The 22,639-nt window shown below is 39.0% G+C and overlaps 1 protein-coding gene across 1 annotated transcript; it reads right to left on the bottom strand.

Moving 5' to 3' along the window:
• Positions 1 to 282: 282 nt before the first annotated feature.
• Positions 283 to 2,184, bottom strand: LOC123767998 (uncharacterized). The gene has a single exon (XM_069306765.1). The coding sequence runs from the start codon at positions 2,182 to 2,184 to the stop codon at positions 283 to 285; it is 1,902 nt and encodes a 633-aa protein (XP_069162866.1).
• Between the last annotated feature and the right edge of the window lie 20,455 nt (positions 2,185 to 22,639).

Here is a 22,639-nt window from a genome sequence, read left to right as displayed (position 1 = left end):
CCTGTAATCTTCTCATTACTCCAGACTGTTACTTAACGCATTCTCTGAGACTATCACAAACCCATATCAACCTCTTGGCAGTTCAATAGATTGGCATTGACTTCCATTTGTTCGATCTCTGGAATCCAACTAGTAAGGCTTCCAGCTTCCCCACTGACATAGCTGGATCCGTAAATCTCTGACTGGAACCATCAATTCTGACTTCTACCTCCGCCAACAGTCTGCACCTTGCCATCTATCATTCAGAAAATTCGTCAATAACCAAACAGCTGCTTGTGAATACTAGTATATTAAGATGGGCGTCGCATTCTTAACAGTAGAGCATAGCTTGGCCATCACATTCTTAACAGTAGAGCATAGCTTGGGCATCACATTCTTAACAGTAGAGCATAGCTTGGGCATCACATTCTTAACAGTAGAGCATAGCTTGGGCATCACATTCTTAACAGTAGAGCATAGCTTGGCCATCACATTCTTAACAGTAGAGCATAGCTTGGCCATCACATTCTTTACAGTAGAGCATAGCTTGGGCATCACATTCTTAACAGTAGAGCATAGCTTGGGCGTCACATTCTTAACAGTAGAGCATAGCTTGGGCATCACATTCTTAACAGTAGAGCATAGCTTGGGCGTCACATTCTTAACAGTAGAGCATAGCTTGGGCATCGCATTCTTAACAGTAGAGCATAGCTTGGGCGTCACATTCTTAACAGTAGAGCATAGCTTGGGCATCACATTCTTAACAGTAGAGCATAGCTTGGGCATCGCATTCTTAACAGTAGAGCATAGCTTGGGCATCGCATTCTTAACAGTAGAGCATAGCTTGGCCATCACATTCTTAACAGTAGAGCATAGCTTGGGCATCGCATTCTTAACAGTAGAGCATAGCTTGGGCATCGCATTCTTAACAGTTGAGCATAGCTTGGGCATCACATTCTTAACAGTAGAGCATAGCTTGGCCATCACATTCTTAACAGTAGAGCATAGCTTGGGCATCACATTCTTAACAGTAGAGCATAGCTTGGGCATCACATTCTTAACAGTAGAGTATAGCTTGGCCATCACATTCTTAACAGTAGAGCATAGCTTGGCCATCACATTCTTAACAGTAGAGCATAGCTTGGGCATCACATTCTTAACAGTAGAGCATAGCTTGAGCGTCACATTCTTAACAGTAGAGCATAGCTTGGGCATCACATTCTTAACAGTAGAGCATAGCTTGGGCGTCACATTCTTAACAGTAGAGCATAGCTTGGGCATCGCATTCTTAACAGTAGAGCATAGCTTGGGCGTCACATTCTTAACAGTAGAGCATAGCTTGGGCATCACATTCTTAACAGTAGAGCATAGCTTGGGCATCGCATTCTTAACAGTAGAGCATAGCTTGGGCATCGCATTCTTAACAGTAGAGCATAGCTTGGCCATCGCATTCTTAACAGTAGAGCATAGCTTGGGCATCGCATTCTTAACAGTAGAGCATAGCTTGGGCATCGCATTCTTAACAGTAGAGCATAGCTTGGGCATCACTTTCTTAACAGTAGAGCATAGCTTGGGCATCACATTCTTAACAGTAGAGCATAGCTTGGCCATCACATTCTTAACAGTAGAGCATAGCTTGGGCATCACATTCTTAACAGTAGAGCATAGCTTGGGCATCACATTCTTAACAGTAGAGCATAGCTTGGGCATCACATTCTTAACAGTAGAGCATAGCTTGGGCATCGCATTCTTAACAGTAGAGCATAGCTTGGGCATCGCATTCTTAACAGTAGAGCATAGCTTGGCCATCACATTCTTAACAGTAGAGCATAGCTTGTGCATCGCATTCTTAACAGTTGAGCATAGCTTGGGCATCGCATTCTTAACAGTAGAGCATAGCTTGGGCATCACATTCTTAACAGTAGAGTATAGCTTGGGCATCACATTCTTAATAGTAGAGCATAGCTTGGGCATCACATTCTTAACAGTAGAGCATAGCTTGGGCATCGCATTCTTAACAGTAGAGCATAGCTTGGCCATCACATTCTTAACAGTAGAGCATAGCTTGGGCATCGCATTCTTAACAGTAGAGCATAGCTTGGGCATCGCATTCTTAACAGTAGAGCATAGCTTGGCCATCACATTCTTAACAGTAGAGCATAGCTTGGGCATCGCATTCTTAACAGTTGAGCATAGCTTGGGCATCGCATTCTTAACAGTAGAGCATAGCTTGGGCATCACATTCTTAACAGTAGAGCATAGCTTGGGCATCACATTCTTACCAGTAGAGCATAGCTTGGGCATCACATTCTTAACAGTAGAGCATAGCTTGGGCGTCACATTCGTAACATTAAACGAGTATGATGGGCGTCACATACGTAACATTAAACGAGTATGCATTCGTAACCCTAGAATTATAACCGTCACGCCAATATTCGTAACACTGGAGGCGTAACCTGAATGTCAACAGTTCGTAACACCGGCAGAATAACCTAGTCATCGACAACACAAAGAAATCACATTAACGTGATGTATCGGTGAAAAAATTAGTAAAAGCCATAGGATTCGAACCTGTGTTCTGGGCAATCCCAAGCATATGCCTTAGACCACTGCACCACGACATGGTCAAAAGCTTTGCAACCTGGGATTCAGTTGAATGCTCTAGGGGTTCTAGTGGTTCAATGGAAGACTTAGAAACCCTAGAGAATTCAGTTGGATTCCAGGTTGTTATGCTATTGACCTTGCCGTGGCGTAGTGGTCTAAGGGGATGCTTGGGAGCATAGGTTCGAATCCTCCTCATGGCTCCTACTGATTTTCATAGTCATTGACATTCCTATTCTCAGCAGATTCGTACCCAAAGCGGCCGCAATGTATTTCAATGCATTAAAACAGAATATATCAACACAGTTTAATTTCAGCAAATATTAAAAGCCTCAGCCATCACAATTTAAATTAAAACTTTTCCAATTTCCCAATACGCTCTGGCTTTACTACCGAGACTATGTTACTTTAAGAGGAGTTGTAGTCGTGGCTCGTGGCAGCGTTTATGCTGTTGCTGTGGTATTCGTGCGGCTGTATTAACATCTGAACGGCCATGGCGGTAGACTTGTAGCTGATTTCATGCCTCCCACTGTGTTAGTGAAGCAGTTCTAGTGGCATTGGTGCACTGGGGTTAGTCATGCGGATCTCACGAGAGGCAAAACAACATTCTGAGCTGTTTTAACACCTTCGCTCAGCGTATAACATTCTATTGAGATATTTGGTGAAGGTGGAAAGAGGTAATAGACAGTGTTGCTTCTACTAACAGCACTATTGAGTATTTGTAAGGATAGTCGGGGGCCGGCAGTGCTGCCTGAGACGCAACATTGACCAAGAAGAATAAGACTGGCCAGACGCTGCCTCAGCAACAGCAACAGTAGGTGTAGTGGTTTTCAGGAAATAGATTAGGAAGGTTACTGGAGTCATACAGAGTGATCAGCCTCACTATCATTGCATCAACTCATAAATTTATTGGAATTTATTAAAATTCCGACAATATTATATATATATATATATATATATATATATATATATATATATATATATATATATAAATATAATATATATAATATATATGTATATATATATATATATATATATATATATATATATATATATATATGTATATATATACATATATATATATATATATATATATATATATATATATATATATATATATATATATATATATATATATATATATATATATATATATATATGTATATATGTATATAATATAACCGGAGTGTCAGACCACTCCGTGGTCTGATACTGTCATATATAATATAAAAAAATTATAAGACAACATTTTCCTTTTGACCAATTCGAAGATAGGGCAAGCAGCTGTGGTGCATTAATTATTTAACGATTACAAGAATTAAAAGACCCCCTTCCAATCAAACCTTTGCAAGAGCAAAATCTCAGAGATTCTCTATATATAAATTAGATGTTTTCAATTAAGAAGCAACTTCTGAGTTGCAAGCACGATCTATTTGGTAGAATTGCCCAATGACTCTATCCATATTAGCCATATTCTCCCTTATCAGAATAAGCCATATTCTGCCTTATCAACAACCTTCAAAGGTCGCCTTTGAATTCCAGAAATTGAAGTAGGTTTATGGACGGCCCATTGACCCTCCATTTGTTGGTATCTGGAGGACTTGGTGTCCATTAGCGCACAGAAGCGAACAAATTGAGTCGCTATGAAGTCCAGTGATGTCTTTCATTTTATGCTGTGGTGTCCAGAGCGTCCATAACGTGGAGAATTTTGATGACTGGTAGTTACGGGGATCAATAACTTCGTGAACTGTTATATGGCTGGTGATCTGGTCAACCTAACTGTTAGTCGCCGCTGCTCGCATTCAGGTAAGCAGAATCTGCCTGACATCAGCTGCACTACTCTAGTCCACAGTTAACAATAAACACTCTCTCAAGATTTATTTTGAAATACGTTGCAGTTTCAGTATTAAATATTAATAAAAATTAAAATTAAAATTAAATCCACAGTTAACAATTAACACTCTCTCAAGATTTATTTTGAAATACGTTGCAGTTTCAGTATTAAATATTAATAAAAATTAAAATTAAAATTAAATCCACAGTTAACAATAAACACTCTCTCAAAATTTATTTTGAAATACGTTGCAGTTTCAGTATTAAATATTAATAAAAATTAAAATTAAAATTAAATCCACAGTTAACAATTAACACTCTCTCAAGATTTATTTTGAAATGCGTTGCAGTTTCATTATTAAATATTAATAAAAATTAAAATTAAAATTCAGAGAAACACTGTAGTCAATTACAACAAATATTTTACGAACCATTCAGCCAATGATGTCAGCAGATGACAAATATAAGCTAACGAAGAATAGCAAGTTCCAAAGAATATGAACTGGCTTAGGATAGTATCTGAGGTAGAATATCAGCTAATAAAGAATACTTTCATACAACAGGCCTAGTCATCTAATTCTTTTTTGTTTAATTTTCTGAACAAATGGATTCCTATTTATATATTTCAGAAGTGTTGATATAAATGTTACACACCCATATATCTCCACTTCATCAGTTTATCGTAATTAATTACCATTATTTAATCGCTTTATATCCACATTTTTGTCATTAAATTTATCAGGGAAGTCTAAATTAATTGCTGGCATTAAATAGAGTCACTAATCTAATGGTAATAAATAGACGCTTCAATAACACTCTGACAACAGAACCGCTCGAAGCCTGTGATAAATCTCTCTACACGAGTACTGTTGTTTAAAGTTTGTGTTAGTTATCTTTATCTGTGTTTATTAACTGTACAGTCGAGGAGAATCACATTCTCTGCTGCCTAGTCCGAGTACAGTCCTCGGACTAGGTACAGCCCGAGTTACTGGAGTGATTGGCACATTTTCGGTATAAAAAGTAGTAATTTCAGACTCCCATGCTTTTACACAATTCCCCCCTGCACCAGAGTGTGTAATGAAGGAAGGGCGAGGTAGAATAACTTATTGATAGAGCTCGGGTGCATGGGGGAATTGGGTACAAACCTGGTTTGTGTCTCGGAGAGGCTGCAGGATCCAAGTAAGGGCAGTAGAACATCCGGTTGCAATTCTTTTTAACCATGTCGTAACTCAGTCGATTAAGGTAGCGTCTGGGATCTTCTAGGACGTAGGTTCAAACCCTCGTCACGGCCCTTGTGGATTTGTGCGTAATTTGATTCTCCAAATTACGGCTTATCGGCTCCAAAACAACGCTCATGAGTTCGATTCCGCTATTATGAAAACTGCAGGGGGGTATGGGCAAAATATGACCCATCGCCGTTTTCAGTAATTGGCATATTTTCGGTATAAAAAATCATAATTTGAAAATGAAAATAGGTGCAGAGTTAGAATTCGACTCACAAAACACGCTCAGGAGTCAAGTTTCCAACATTTCAGATATTTTGTAAATTACAGGGAGTTTGGACAAAATATGGGAGTCAGTAATTTCTTTCCTATCAGACCTGAATGTTTGGACCAATACAGTTTTGACAGCAGAGATGGGGATACCTAGATCTAATTCAACTTCATCTTTGTTGCACGTTAATTTAACTGCAATGTCTGTCTCATTATGATGGGTTGTATTTATGTGTGATGGTATCCATACAAAGGAGATTCGAGACCCTTTGCTCTGTCCAGCGGGGAAGATTATGAAGTCTACGGGACCCCTACCCATGTTTCAGTTACTATTAGACTACCAGCTACCATAAGAGTTAAGACAATTTCAATGAGGATCAATTACTGTGATGGACAGATACTATGAGGTACAGCTACTGTGATGGACAGATACTATGAGGTTCAGCTACTGTGATGGATAGATACAACGAATGTCCGCTACAGTGTTCGAAAAATACTATGAGGGTTAGCTACTGTGATGGACAGCTGCTATGACGGTGAGGTGCGGTGATGGTCGGATACTATGAGGGGTCAGCTACTGTGATGGGCCAATGGCATCTATTTATCAAGGCCTTAAAATAACTTATATGGCTTTCTATATCATTTTGATTGATCTGTATCACTTGCATATCCATTTATAATACTTACATAGCTGTCTATATCACTTCCATAGCTGTTTATAATGCTTTCGAAGCGACATGAACTGCTGCCCAAATCATCTGTATTGATATGTCTGTTAATGTCTTTCATGTCTCTATGTCTATCCTAAAATATTTGTCAACTTTCTTTAACTATCTGCATCGTTTTGTGAGCCATCTGTCTTGTTTATAGTACTATATGTATAACATTACCGGTTATTCATTTGGTGTCTATAATCATCATACTCACAACTATACTCATCTATGTCGCAGCCAGGAAAACCCTGTATAGATGCCATGTCCATCTTTGCCATGCCATCTTTGATGGCAAAGATGCCATCTTTGATGGCAAAGATGCCATCTTTGCTCTCTTTACCTGAATATTTTGAACACCTCTTGCTCTACTTGACAAATATATCACTGGTAAACCATCTTTATCGTTGTTCTAATCATCTGTATCGCAGATCTAGCAATCTATATCACAATTCTAACCATCTTTATCGCAACTCTAACCATCTAAATTGGATATTTAACCACCGGTATAGCTCTAATCTTTTCTATAGCCTCTGAAACCATTTAAATCCCTAATCTATTAATTTGTGTAAACATCTCATGCACTGCCCTAATTATTTGTATATTTGTCGTAGCTCTACAGAAGGTAGATTGGGTTCTTTGTCCTGAAATTTAACTTTCAGCTTTGTTGTTCATTATATCTGTACTTAGTTATCTCTACCTTTGCCACGAATATGATTACCGTTGTACTGGTGTACAGTACGGTTACTTCGAGCTTCAGTACTGTTGACTCTGACAACAGTACCGCTGCCTAGAGTACTGTTCCGTTCCTTTGGATATCGTTACTGTTGGTATTAACGTTGGAATTGTTGATATGGTTACTTGTACAACTGCTATGGATATCGTTATTGCTGTCTTGGATATCTGTATAAGTGCCATGGACATTTATACCGTTGCCATGAACATCGGCCAAGAACATTTGCACTGTCAATCATAACATATGTACCGATCCTCTGGGTGATATCTTGAACAATTGCACGGCTGGCCTGGGCCTTTGCACTAGTGTGCTAGATCTATAGCATGACCCTGGAACACGTGAAAGCATGTTTAAACAGGGTTTTAAGATGGTTTGAGATACTACAATTCTTATATTTGTGAATGATTACCAATTATGTGTTAATGCCACTGTCAACATGCTCTTACCTAGCTTCTCATTGTTAGTGATTCTCAACACGAAACTTTTTCGATATTTTCTAGGTTCCTTTATCTATCAATTATCAATGCCCCAGGGAATCAAACCCAGGACTTATTATGTAATTATATAATTATAATCTTTGACCCGTAAGTCTCTGTATAACCTGTGATTTACTAAAGATTATCTTCATCATTTAATCCCTTGTTTGAAGACTGTCCAGGCACGTTAACTTGGATTACACCTTTTATAGTGTAAAGTTGACCAGACTACACACTATAAAGTGAAGGGACGACGAGGTTTCCCTCGTACCTTTATAGTGTAATCACTAGTACCATTTGTATATGGTGGTAATTCAGTCTGTCAATCTTGTTTATCTTAAATATCTGCAAATTGCGATTGCATATTTCAGAAAAAGATGCTGAAGAATCTGAAAAAAAAACTTTAACTCATATATTGATGTAGAATTAGCAGAGATTAAATCACATCAATAATAGTCGGTTAAATCAATCAATGATGCTTCTGTCCTTTCCCTTCACTATTCATTTCCATTGCATCCCCTCAAGTTTAATCAGGCAAATTCAAGGCTGAGTAGTGGCGGGCCTGGGATTAGCGGCACAAGATCCCAGGAGGCCCCCTTCCCTCCCCGTGTTCCTCTCCCAATCTGCCTTGATTCTCACCAATACCTGCTGATTGGAGACAAGTCCAGCCTCTAGGTCTCATCAGAACAGGATGGTCAGTCATTCTTGCTACGGTTGCGTAAATAAACCCAGTTGATATGAAAAAATTGTGTAGAAAAGTCAGTTATGATATAACTTGATTTTTGTTCTCACGAAACACGTATCTAAACTTAAAAATCTAAGATATTAATAATAACGCTGTCAATCTACTTAAGTCATTTGGCCTATTCTTGTAAAATAGTGACCAAACCCCCCCCCCCCCCAGTGAAAGCTGCCTACACGGTAAGAGGGACCTATTCACGATCATTCAAGTAACCGTATGTTTCGAGGAGAATAGACCCATCCTACAATACAAGGGGTCACTATCCATCTCCCTATCCATAACTAGCACTACGAAGACGTGACTAGAGATCCCTAACCCCAAACTTCGAAGGAACTCGTCTATGCACTACAACCGCCTCCACCCCCTCGCAATATAAGAAACGACTTTCCTCAAACAGACCAAAGAATCTCGCAACCATGTCGCGAAAGATAGCAACGATAGCAACTCCTCGCTAGATGTTGCAGCACCCTCTTGCAACTACGATAAGAGCATCTAACTTAAGACGATAGCACACTAGGATGACCGAGGCCTCAGGTATACACCAAAAGGTTAAAATTTGCAAGAAAATGTTTCGATAATTGGCTATATTTTGCAATCAATAACAATTTTACTATGACATGTTATTTTTTATTTCCAATAATTTCTTTATTTTCCTCATGTAATGTAAGGATTACAGATTACCCAGATACTACTGGGGGATGAAGTTGTTTATGTTTATACTGCAGTATTATGAGTCATATATATATATATATATATATATATATATATATATATATATATATATATATATATATATATATATATATATATATATATATATATATATGTCGTACCTAATAGCCAGAACGCACTTCTCAGCCTACTATTCAAGGCCCGATTTGCCTAATAAGCCAAGTTTTCATGAATTAATGTTTTTTCGTCTACCTAACCTACCTAACCTAACCTAACCTAGCTTTTTTGGGCTACCTAACCTAACCTTACCTATAAAGATAGGTTAGGTTAGGTTAGGTAGGGTTGGTTAGGTTCGGTCATATATCTACGTTAATTTTAACTCCAATAAAAAAAAATTGACCTCATACATAGAGAAAAGGGTTGCTTTATCATTTCATAAGAAAAAAATTATAGTAAATATATTAATTCAGGAAAACTTGGCTTATTAGGCAAATCGGGCCTTGAATAGTAGGCTGAGAAGTGAGTTCTGGCTACTAGGTACGACATATATATATATATATATATATATATATATATATATATATATATATATATATATATATATATATATATATGTGGGTGTGTACTCACTTCATTGTACTTGCGGGGTTGAGCTCTGGCTCTTGGTGTGCGTGTGCGCGCATGTGAATGTGTGTGTGTGTGTGGTCTTTGTTATTTATCATATAAAAATACCATCTTTCACTCGTAAATACGAATCAATTACATTACAGTTAACACAATTATACCAACAGCCAAATATAACAGATAACCAATAAAAAAAAACTGTCCCCACTTACTGACCTCAAAGGAAAAAAGTGAATAACACGCTTAAATACAATAACACTCAGAAAACTTAATACATCGTGTCACAATCAATTTCAGGTCCTGCTGCTGAAACATGGAATTAAACTAGGGGTCACGGGGTTATTACTTAATTAAGAGCAGAGTTCGGATTCCTGTAATACGTTCTCTGGCAAGGGGGTTTTGGGGGAAGGGAGACTCACTGGAATGAAGACACATTGTTAGTGTTCAGAGCAGCGAACTGGCCCCAGAGGGCGGAGGTAATTAAGGTGTTTTGGACATATGCGAACATTCCCCCCCTTTCCTTGTCATGTGTGTGTGTGTGACTTTTCCTGCCTGGATAGAGTGTAGACTCTTCAGTACACGTACTGAAGAGTCTACGTACTTGTACGTATAGTACACGTACGTGTTCAGTACACAGAACACTTGCCTTCGTTGGCACGTGTTCGCACTTATTCGTATCCTACATTGGCAGGTGTTCGTACTTGTACGTATCCTTCATTGGCAGGTGTTCGTACTTGTTCGTATCCTTCATTTGACAGGTGTTCGTACTTGTTCGTATCCTTTATTTGACACGTGTTCGTACTTTCTTGTATGTACCCGTCTTTGCTCGTTTCAGTTTCTCTACACGTCTTGTACCTGGTAAGAGCCCTTATTTACACGTGTCATTGGGTCTTGTTTACCCTCACTGCACGTGCCATTCCTTGCCCTTGTCATTCTCTGCACGTGCCATTTCTTGCCCTTGTCATTCTCTGCACGTGCCATTTCTTGCCCTTGTCATTCTCTGCACGTGCCATTCCTTGCCCTTGTCATTCTCTGCACGTGCCATTCCTTGCCCTTGTCATTCTCTGCACGTGCCATTCCTTGCCCTTGTCTGATAATACCAATGACAAAACGTCCTTATCATCATACTAAACAATAACCAAATATTCTCATCATCACACTAACCAATTCAACGATCATCAAGTCACATACTAATCTGCCAAAAAAATTCTGCCTATTCGCTGAATAGGCAGAAAAAGGTCATGAATTTATACGAATGCGTAAGGCATTGAAATAATATTTTTCTGAGCTGTGTAACTTGACATCATCTGCCTCCAGTTTGGTAAATATATTCCTGAGCCACATATTATACGCAGATTTAATGTTGAATTACGCATGCTCGCTCCTCAGAAGTCAATGCGTATTTGCGTAGTATTTGCGTATTTGCAAATAAAAAATGCGTATTTGCGTATTTTCGTATTTGCGTAGTTACCTTTGGTTTATTGCTATTTCGTTCTGGTCCTCAAGAGCCACTGTTCAATGGAGCATGTCAATCGTGCCTCAGCCATTAGTACATGTGCATCGTGCCTTAGCCATTGGTACATTTCTTCATGCCTAAACCAGTGGTAGATTTACTTTACATCTAAGCCAGTGGTAGATGTACCTCATATCTAAGCCAGTGGTAGATGTACCTCATATCTAAGCCAGTGGTAGATGTACCTCATATCTAAGCCAGTGGTAGATGTACCTCATATCTAAGCCAGTGGTAGATGTACCTCATATCTAAGCCAGTGGTAGATGTACCTCATATCTAAGCCAGTGGTAGATGTACCTCATATCTAAGCCAGTGGTAGATGTACCTCATATATAAGCCAGTGGTACAAATGCCTCATGTCAACAATGTAAGTACACATTAACTAACTTAATTAAATACTTGATGAATGATCATTTAAAAACGTTTGAAGACTACAATTTGACGCAATAAACGGAATGTTTCCCCCATAATGATATGGTGAATATATTCGACCTTCTGGAGCTTCAGCACTTTAGTAAACTGTTAAATGTATGTTGTTTTGTTAAATGTATTTTGTTTTGTTAAATGTATTTTGTTTTGTTAAATGTATTTTGTTTTGTTAAATGTATTTTGTTTTGTTAAATGTATTTTGTTTTGTTAAATGTATTTTGTTTTGTTAAATGTATTTTGTTTTGTTAAATATATGTTTTGTTCGTTTGCTGGTGTTAAGCTACTTTTGAAATGTCATTATAATTATTATTATCATTTATCATTTAGTTTTTAAATGCATTGTTATAATTTTAGAACTAGATTATTATTATATATAACTAGATTATTTTTTTACTGAATTACTTATACTATTATTATTATTATTATTATTAGAAGTAGTAGTAGTAGTATAACTTTAATAGTATTATTTTTATAATTTTATTAATATTTAAAAAAACTAATTTTACTTATATAAAATAGATCTGTATTAATTATTATTTCCAATTATTATTATTATCTCCAATTATTTATTATTTCTGTAAATATTATCACATATATAATTCGTCCTGGTCATATAATATTATTATTATTTATGAAAAAAATTATTTATTTATTCTTCTTACTGACAGAGAAAATACATATATATATATATATATATATATATATATATATATATATATATATATATATATATATATATATATATTCCAACTATTTATATTATCAATATATATATTTATATATTTTGTCCAACCAAACCACATCTTGAGGCCAAAAATTCTTCGCTCCCCCCCCCCATCAACCACAACTTGGGAAACACATGAGAGCTCCGACACTGGCTATTGGGCAAGGAAATGGAGTGGATCAGTAGACAGTGTAGGACCAGGGAATTGGGGTTTGATGCGCCACCAGGGAACACTTCAACTAGTTTACGCTCCTTTGCTACCTGATCCTCTGTTTCGTCTCCGCCCCATTCCCCCCTTTCTCCCCCTTCTCTCTGTCCACAATATTCCATGCCACAGCGGAGATTATATATTGTCATGTGCGAGGTTTTCCTCCAAGACCACTATTGAATATATATATATATATATATATATATATATATATATATGTCGTACCTAGTAGCCAGAACGCATTTCTCAGCCTACTATGCAAGGCCCGATTTGCCTAATAAGCCAAGTTTTCCTGAATTAATATATTTTCTCTAATTTTTTTTCTTATGAAATGATAAATTACCTATTTCATTATGTATGTGGTTAATTTTTTTTTATTGGAGTTTAAATTAACGTAGATATATGACCGAACCTAACCAACCCTACCTAACCTAACCTAACCTATCTTTATAGGTTAGGTTAGATTAGGTAACCAAAAAAGTTAGGTTAGGTTAGGTAGGTTAGGTAGTCGAAAAACAACTAATGCATGAAAACGTGGCTTATTAGGTAAATCGGGCCTTGCATAGTAGGCTGAGAAGTGCGTTCTGGCTACTAGGTACGACATATATATATATATATATATATATATATATATATATATATATATATATATATATATATATATATATATATATATATATATATATATATATATATATAGCGAACCACGGATATTAGATTTGTCAAACACAGTTTTGCCTTTTGTATCCCTATGTTGCGAAGCCAATATTGATCTATGAGTCTAAATAACCGATAGATCGATGCAAGTAATTTACGTCCCTTCATAAAAATAGACATCATATTTCTGGCCCTCCACAATACCAGTGTTCTGCTCGAATATAATGATTTCTTAAATATCCAAGACCGCGGCTCAGAAAGCTCATCTTGGCATTCTTTATGGACGTTGGCAAATTGTCATATCCCACTCAAAGGGTAATTTATCCGTGTTAGTTGTGTACGTAAGAAAAAAATATGCCTCTAAATCTCCTTTTCTGTATACCGTAGACAATCATTATATTCTAGTAATTCAAAAAAAAATTGCAATGAAAAGTTGTTATTATTTTGTTCTGCCATCTAGAACATTGTGCACGTAATGGGCAGCAGTACCATGCAACATTTGCAACTTGAGACCAAATTCCTCTCTAGTTCCTTCTCTGTGTTTATGCTGCGTTTCTCATGGGTGGCAGACAAGACCATGTTGTTGTTGTACCTGGAGGCGCCCTCAATGACACTGACTTCACATTTGTCTGAATTCGTGCTTGGTTATCCTCGCCCTAATGCCAATTTGCTTGAAGTAACTGGCGGGGAGGAATCCTGAGTGGTGGTGGTGGAGGGGAAGGAGGCAAGGCTGCCTATTTCTCCAATATAACATTTGCGAAATGCAACTAATTCCCTCCCTAAAGTTGAAAGGTTGCAACGAGGCTCTTTCTGCAGTGTTGGGGATTATTTGGGTAGTTGAACACACACACACACAAACACACACACACACACACACACACACACACACACACACACACACACACACACACACACACACACACACACACACACACACTCAGACAAACAAAACATGCAATATTCTTTAAACGTTCACAGGTCTATTCAGAGTTGTTCATCAAGTTATCACTAATAACAGTATAAGATCGCATACATATAGTAATTACCATAGTAACGAAGATCACTAGTCATTAACCCATAATGTGGAAAGACTATGGAAAAAAATATATGGCATTGTCAATGTTTATTCGGGATTTAAATTGCTTGTATTATGATAATTTTATTTTAATTTTCGCGTGATCCGCATATAAGCTTAGACAACATGGTAAGAAAAAGGACAACAGAGTCGAGCCAAAATGCTATTAATATATCAGTCGTAATGCCCTCATTTTAATGTTACCAGCCCCGACACGCCGATGTTTGGCACGAACCCAACGGCAATTACTATGAAAAATTGAGAGAGGTTAGCCCCAAGCGTGTGGTCTTCAACCTTAGACAGGCAGACATCCTAATTTTTAGATGTAGACGGTACGTACTGATTTAATTTTTAACTCCAATTTATAAAAAGAAAAACCATGAAATTTTATCATATATTTGGCATTTGTAAATTAGTTGAAATATAAAGAAAAACCATGAAATTTTATCATATATTTGGCATTTGTAAATTAGTTGAAATATAAAGAAAAACCATGAAATTTTATCATATATTTGGCATTTGTAAATTAGTTGAAATATAAAGAAAAACCATGAAATTTTATCATATATTTGGCATTTGTAAATTAGTTGAAATATAAAGAAAAACCATGAAATTTTATCATATATTTGGCATTTGAAAATTAGTTGAAATTGCCTTCTCATATGCCTCTTAATTTGTATTTCATTATTCTGATTTAATTCCTTAGTTAAAGATGTTAAATATTAATTCATTTGCTAATGCTTTTGTTGCAGTAACGAGGAATGTTGATTTGCAATGTGCCAGAGTCTGTTAGTGGTCCACAGAATTCCACTCACTCCAATAATTGGGGAATTTTTTTTAAAAGCGACTCGTTTTATGCAAATATTTTGGATTTACATATACATGCTAATGCCTTTCAAAGAAGATTATGGATTCAATCCTAAGCTTAGTTTTGAGAGACATAAACGTTATTAAAATTTCCATGCAATGCTTTCAGAAAAAATGTAATCGGGGAAATTAATACACATACCGAACGTTGGGCTTATAAATGTGGGGGTTTCTGTGTTATATATTCATTGGATATGATTCTCCCCGAAATATTTAGATTCAGTTATTTTTTTCATGAATGTTCAGCATCACTGATCTGTTCTCGCAGCAGCAGCATAGAGCAGTTATTTTGATGGATGTACAGCATTACTTCCCTGATGTAGCAACAGCAGCATTGAGCAGTTATTTTGATGAATGTACATCATCACTGACCATTTCTGGCAGCAGCAGCAGCATAGAGTAGTTATTTTGATGAATGTACAGCATTACTTCCCTGATGTAGCAACAGCAGCATTGAGCAGTTATTTTGATGGATGTACAGCATCACTGACCATTTCTGGCAGCAGCAGCAGCAGCATAGAGCAGTTATTTTGATGAATGTACAGCATTACTTCCCTGATGTAGCAACAGCAGCTTTGAGCAGTTATTTTGATGAATGTACAGCATCACTTCCCTGTTCTGGTAACAGCAGTATAGAGCAGTTATTTTGATGGAGGTTCAGCATTCCTGACCTCATGCAGCAACAGAGCGCAGTTATAATAATGACCGCTCACCATCACTGACCCCGAGCTGGTCAAAGCTTGGGGCTTACCAATAAAAAAGAATTACAAAACTACGACAACAAGCATTGCCGAAAACTGTTTCCATCAGTGGAGACAGCGAGAGAAGAGCTATTACAGAATTCCAATTTCCAGCAGACGTCAATAGCAGGCAGTTGTCTCTCGCAGGGGGATAACTTATACTTTGGACTCCCATTCGCGAACGAGAAAACTTAGCTGGAGAGAAGAGGTAGAGCACTATCATTCCCCTCCTATAGTGCCATACGTCGTCTCGTTAAGGGAAGGTTGGTAGTTGGATGGTTATTGGCACTGTTCTGTTCTGTTCTGTTTCACTATATTTCCATCCCTCACTCTCACTCTTCCTTCATTCCTTCCTCGCTATCCTTCTCGTTGCTCCTGCATTTTCCCAAAATCATCACTTATCACTATTCTCCTTCCTCACCATTCACCTACCATCTTCCATTACCTTGGTGTGTGCTTCCATCTCTCCAGTATGCTATTCTGAAGGAATAGCGTCTTCTCCTTCTTTTCTTGAAGATATAGAGGCTCTTGTTGCTGCTTTCCTCTATAAACAACATTGCAGAGAGTTATTAATTTGTATCATACTTTGAAAGATGAGCGAGTTAATCTCTTTGTTTTCTGACGGTTAATGAAACCGGATTCCCTCGAGGCCATTTGGTCACATTGACAGATTCATCCCTCATTCCTTTGCTTAGAAGCTGTGCTTCTTTAGATCTTTGAACCACTAGAGACGGGTGTCACTTTAAGTGTTTTACTGGGTGTAAGAAATTTACACTAACAGCTTACAGAGCGAAGGTACGTACCTGCAAGACTATGTTATTTTGCTGTTAGAACATGTGATTTTCAGTAGTTATGATCTATCTGGTACGATCTTTCGCTTTGTAAGGCTTGCCAGGAGCAATGGGAAGTATATATTACTTTGAGTGTCTGTTATCTGTTGTGAACAAACAGAGGCACCCATGCTTCAATGACCTGACTTTTGCCGTTTTTTCTGTTGGCAGCAAATGCCTCTTTGTCTGTTTCACCAATGTGTAACTCTGCACTTAACTTACTTTAGTAATAGTAACGAGCTACCTCTATATATAGTTTGAACTAAGTGGTATGAGAACCACTTAGTTCTGTGAAAGTGTAACGGGCATTACAGTATTAACACTATTAATGGTTCTGTAATGACCATAATTACCGCCTCAACTGGACCTCATCTCGCTGTAATCTAGTCACCTAATTATGCCTCCTTGCTGGTGGGGCTAGGAGGGGGAGGAGCTGTGTCTGATTCTCTCTCTCTCTCTCTCTCTCTCTCTCTCTCTCTCTCTCTCTCTCTCTCTCTCTCTCTCTCTCTCTCTCTCTCTCTCTCTCTCTCTCTCTCTCTCTCTCTTTCTCTCTCTCTCTCTCTCTCTCTCTCTCTCTCTCTCTCTCTCTCTCTCTCTCTCTCTCTCTCTCTCTCTCTCTCTCTCTCTCTCTCACACACACACACAGCTATAACCGCATCTTAGCCACTGCCTCTCCCCCAGAAATACCCCTTTCCTCCAAGAATGCCCCCTCTCCCTCATCAATACCTCTTTCCCAAGCAGTGCCCTCTTCACCAGCAAAACCAAACACCAGTTGTAGATTGATCACCACCACTCAACATCACTAGTTGCAGATTGATCACCACCACTCAACATCACTAGTTGCAGATTGATCACCACCAATCAACCTGGTCACCAGTTCTAGTTCGGTGACCATCAGGGAGCTCACTCTAATCCTCCAGTTGCTCAAGTTTCCACATGCCCTGCCTTCTGCTCAAGGTCCACATTCACCATAATTAAATCCCAGTCCAGAATAATAATTAATCGTAATTACTGCTTTCTCTTGGGGCTTGAGCGCCTGATGTTGGGGCTTGCCCGAGCACACTGCAGCCTCTCACTGCTTGCCCGAGGCATTGTCAGAGCACTTAGCAGCCTTTCATTGAACAAATGAAAGTGTAGTGTAGTGTAATGTAGTGTAGTGTCTTGAGGTTATCTTGAGATGATTTCGGGGCTTTTTAGTGTCCCCGCGGCCCGGTCCTCGACCAGGCCTCCACCCCCAGGAAGCAGCCCGTGACAGCTGACTAACTCCTGAGTACCTATTTACTGCTAGGTAACAGGGGCATTCAGGGTGAAAGAAACTTTGCCCATTTGTTTCTGCCTCGTGCGGGAATCGAACCCGAGCCACAGAATTACGAGTCCTGCGCGCTATCCACCAGGCTTTCGTGGCCCCTAGTGTAGCGTGTAATGTAGTGTAGTGTAGTGTAGTGTAGTTTAGTGTAGTGCAGCCTTTCATTGCTTGCCCAAAGCATTGTCAGAGCCCTTACCAGCCTCTAACTGCTTGCCCAAGTCATTGTCAGAACACTTAGCACCCTATCACTGCTTGCTCGAGGCAATGTCTTAGAATACAGCTGTATCTCATGGCTTGGCAGCGGCTTCATCCTCAATTTGTTCACCATCATCACATGATGCGATGTAAACACCCTCACATGACAGGTCTGTCATCACATGATGACTATTATCTCCCTCGTGTACCACACCACAAGACAGACAAACAATCACAGAACTCTCTCCATTATATATATTCCTGCATTACGAAATTAAGCCATAAAAGCCCTCCACTAACCAATCGAAGCTTCCTTCCTCTTGAAAATAGTTGTGACATCTGGACACTTGCTTTCAAAACATTGCTGATCAGATGGACTGTGATGACTACATTAGATATCGATCTGGACAGTCTAGACTACCTGTCTAGACTGTCCAGATCGGCAGCTACAAAGCCTGGACAGAGACAGGTGATCAGAGACAGGGAAACGGAGTTGTGTTGGGTTGTTCTTGAAAGCCTATCAAAAGTATCCTATTTTAATCACAAAATACTGCTAAGTGTATAACTGTTTCTATGTATAATTTATACAAGTTCGCCAAGCGGATAGAAAACAGTAAATCTCTTGATAACAACGACGTTGTTCGCTAAAAAGCCAACGACCAATCAGCTCGATAATTAGGGAGAGTCTGCTCTGATTGACAGGGGCAAGGTTGGCTAGCGACGAGAATGATTTCCTCTGAGTGACGGGAGACACGAGCAGGGAATGAGATCAGGCATGAGAGGGAAGGTTTTTGTGGTGCTGGAACCCGGTCCATTATCACGTGTCAGCGCCAGGCTCACCCAGCACCACCACACACCTCCAAACTCACGCAGCTTACTTCTTAAGCTTTTTCTATTGAATCTTTCAAGCATGAGCCCAGGGTACATAATATTCAAGAACGTCAATTCAACGCTTAATTAGTGTTGAGTCAACGATGAATTTACGTTTATTAAAGTCGAAACTTTACGAAACTGTTGAATATCTTGTCTCTTGGGTGAGTTTTAGTACGACCTTAAGTAGTGATGGGTAAGGGTGTAAGCTTGAGTAATGGTGTACATGGGTAGTAATGGGTAGCAGTGATAAGTATTGGTGTTCAGCAGTGATGGGTAACTCGCGAACTGTAAGGGAGGAAGGATAGGAAATTAGCCATTCGTGAACCTGTTAGTGAATGTTGTTGGAAACTTTGCATTTCGTGAAGCTGTACACTTGAGGTGTCAGAAACCTTGTATGGTGATTGCTGTATGATACTGCTGTTCATTTGTAGCTTTGGAAAACTTATGATTCGTGATACTAAATCCATTCGTGCTGCTGTTCAAAAGCCCTTGATTCTTGAAGCTCCACAGTGTACACATACGGTGGAGGAAAGCTTAATATTCGTAAAAGTCAACTTTGAAGGCAGGAGTGAACTGCAAAATCGACTCTGAGCGTCGCTCGACGCCCATAAGATATGAAGTGGACGCAGGAAGATAAACTTATCTGCTTCTTAAGAAAGATTAGATTTTTTTTTGGGCTGTTGCTGACGCCTTTCCCCTCGAAGTATTGGTAACTTCAGTGGGGTAGGAAAGAAGTAGGAGAGGGAGAGACTTAACTTTTCGCTTCATATTACGATCAAAGTTTGTGGCAGTTCTGCTTAAGGCTTCGCTCCCACTGAGGAAGTTACTAGCACCATGAAAAACATCAATTTATATTTCTTAAAAAAAGACGTTAACTTAAGAAAAACTTAAAGGAAATGTTTAAATGTTTGTAAAAAAAACATTTTAACAGAAAAAAAAATCATGGACGAGTTTCTTAGCGGCTTCGAAAAACGCTATTTTAACGCACACCATTTTTGATCTTTGAAAAGTATTAAAATATTATTGTTTGTCCTTGGTCGTCAAAGTTTTGCCAACGAAATAAATAGGCAAACAAAAACATATCCTGAAGCTCCGAGCAAATGGGTACAAATCTGGCTACATAGAAATGACTTGAAAATTATTCTCACAAGGAGAGAAATTGCGGGCAGAAAACGCCTAGCCAGGACTGTAGCTTGGATATGAGGACAGGATATGAGCTGGAATATGAGGGCAGGATAACAGCTGGGATATGAGGAAGATTTTTTGAGATTCACCACATTTCTTTTTTTTTAACATTTGGAGAGACGATTCCCAACCACTTGGACCTCCAGGGATCGAGCTTAGTCATCCAAGGGGAAAGGGAATTATCAGGAGAAAGCACGAAGCCATTACGAGTTGATTGATTTGAAGGAAATGATGAAAATGGAGAAGTGCAAAGCGGAAGCAGGGAAAGGAGGTAACTAGAAAGAGAGGGGGGGGGCGAAGAGAAAAAGAAAGTAAGGGACAAATGGAGGAAGAAAGAGAAAGAGAAAGAGAAAGAGAGAGAGAGAGAGAGAGAGACAGAGACAGAGACAGAAACAGAGAGAGAGAGAGAGAGAGACAGACAGAGACAGAGAGAGAGAGAGAGAAAGAGAGACAGAGTTGAAGGGATATAAAGAGGGACGCTAGAAAGGCGATAGAAAGAGAGAGTGGACATGAGGGAGAAAGGAAGGTGGAGGGGAGGGTTGGAAAGGGAAGAACGGAGGTAGACAAAAAAAAAAAAAAACAGTTTTAATACAAAAGAGAAACTTACTACGAGGAAAAAGGCGGTTTTCGCGAAGTAAAGATCGTTACTACGGCCGTAAGAGTAGCCAGCGCCGCCTGGTGGTGGAGGTTTAATCTCAAGAAAGGATATGAATTAAAAAAAGAACAAAAAAGGAAAGTCATTATGAAGAGAGATGGTGAAGGTACAAGAAAAGCCTTGTGGAGGGAAGGAGAATGGTGGGATGGTGATTACGAGCGACAAATGGTTGTGTGAACCCTTATTCGAGCTGCGACGTGCCATTAAAAACCCTTTTAGGGCACAGGGTAATTCTTTTAGCCTTTTTTTATACATATTTTTGAGAGTGCGGGTGACCACTTAACTCAACACTCGGATAGTTCTGTAAAGCAGCTATCTCGCTTCCTGCAGAGTCGGAGCTCGATCCCCGATAGTCCGAGTGGTAGAGCACCGTTCGCCGCCCTCATATCCCTTATATTTCAATATCCCATCCAAGTGCTCTCTAGTCGGGTTAGCTTTGCGCTTTCTCCTATTACTTTCCACAAGAGAGCAAAAGTGAATCAGATGAAGCACTGACGGGACTGTATGCACAGCAACACGCCTAAATAAATGTTAAAATCAGTTTGCATGATATCGAAATGGAAAATATTTTTACAGCTACGACCCACAAGGCATTACCTGCAGCTGGCTATAATATTATTTACCTTTAGGAACTGGGAATTAACAGTGAGTGAAGTTCAGTGTCCTGAACGGAATTCAATTAGGTCACTCACAGAGAGCACTCTGAGGGAGTTTCTCTGAGAGGATATTGGTCTCTGTTACCCTGCGTGACACAGAGGCTTTGTCCATCCTTGCCGGAGAGGCGAGTCAGCAGAAGAACTGGCCCAACTGGTGGAGCCTTCGGTTTCAGTAGAGTGACGGTCTCTCCTGCTTGCAGAGTCGGAGTTCAATTCTCGATGGTCCAAGTGTTAGGTAGAGTTCTTTTATTTCGGTGTCTGGTGCTATAGCTCCTTGTCCTCATATTCCAGCTGCTTGTCCTCATATCCCAGCTCTTTGTCCTCATATTCTCTCTCTCTCTCTCTCTCTCTCTCTCTCTCTCTCTCTCTCTCTCTCTCTCTCTCTCTCTCTCTCTCTCTCTCTCTCTCTCTCTCTCTCTCTCTCTCTCTCTCTCTGTCTGTCTGTCTATCTGTCTCTCTCTGACCCTGCAGCTGGGTGCCCCCTGGCACTGTTTCTCTTTCTCTCTGTCTTGCCTCTTCTCCTTATCTGTATCTGGGCCAAAGACGGGCAATTTTACCCCCTACCCCTTGCCTCTTCCTCTATATAATACACGAATGATATCAATATCAACTAAACCTCCCGATAACAGACATAGGTTACTAGCTAGAGGCAAAGCAATATAATCGCGATAAAAGATTGTATTGAATCATAAAATAGGAACACTGCGGTCTATTCCTTTGCCTGAAGCCATCTCTTAATATATCGTTCTGTAAATGACGAATCTCTTGTCCGGTAATAAAGTGTTTAACTAGCAATGATGATCTCATTCAGTGATCGGGGTCCAGACACGTTAAGGTTTCTCAAAGTCGTTCGTCTATTG

The sequence above is a fragment of the Procambarus clarkii genome, chromosome 58 (assembly GCF_040958095.1).
Source record: "Procambarus clarkii isolate CNS0578487 chromosome 58, FALCON_Pclarkii_2.0, whole genome shotgun sequence".
Lineage (NCBI taxonomy): Eukaryota > Metazoa > Arthropoda > Malacostraca > Decapoda > Cambaridae > Procambarus > Procambarus clarkii.
The sequence above is the reverse complement of the archived record's forward strand: the minus strand, read 5'-3'. Positions and strand labels throughout refer to the sequence as shown.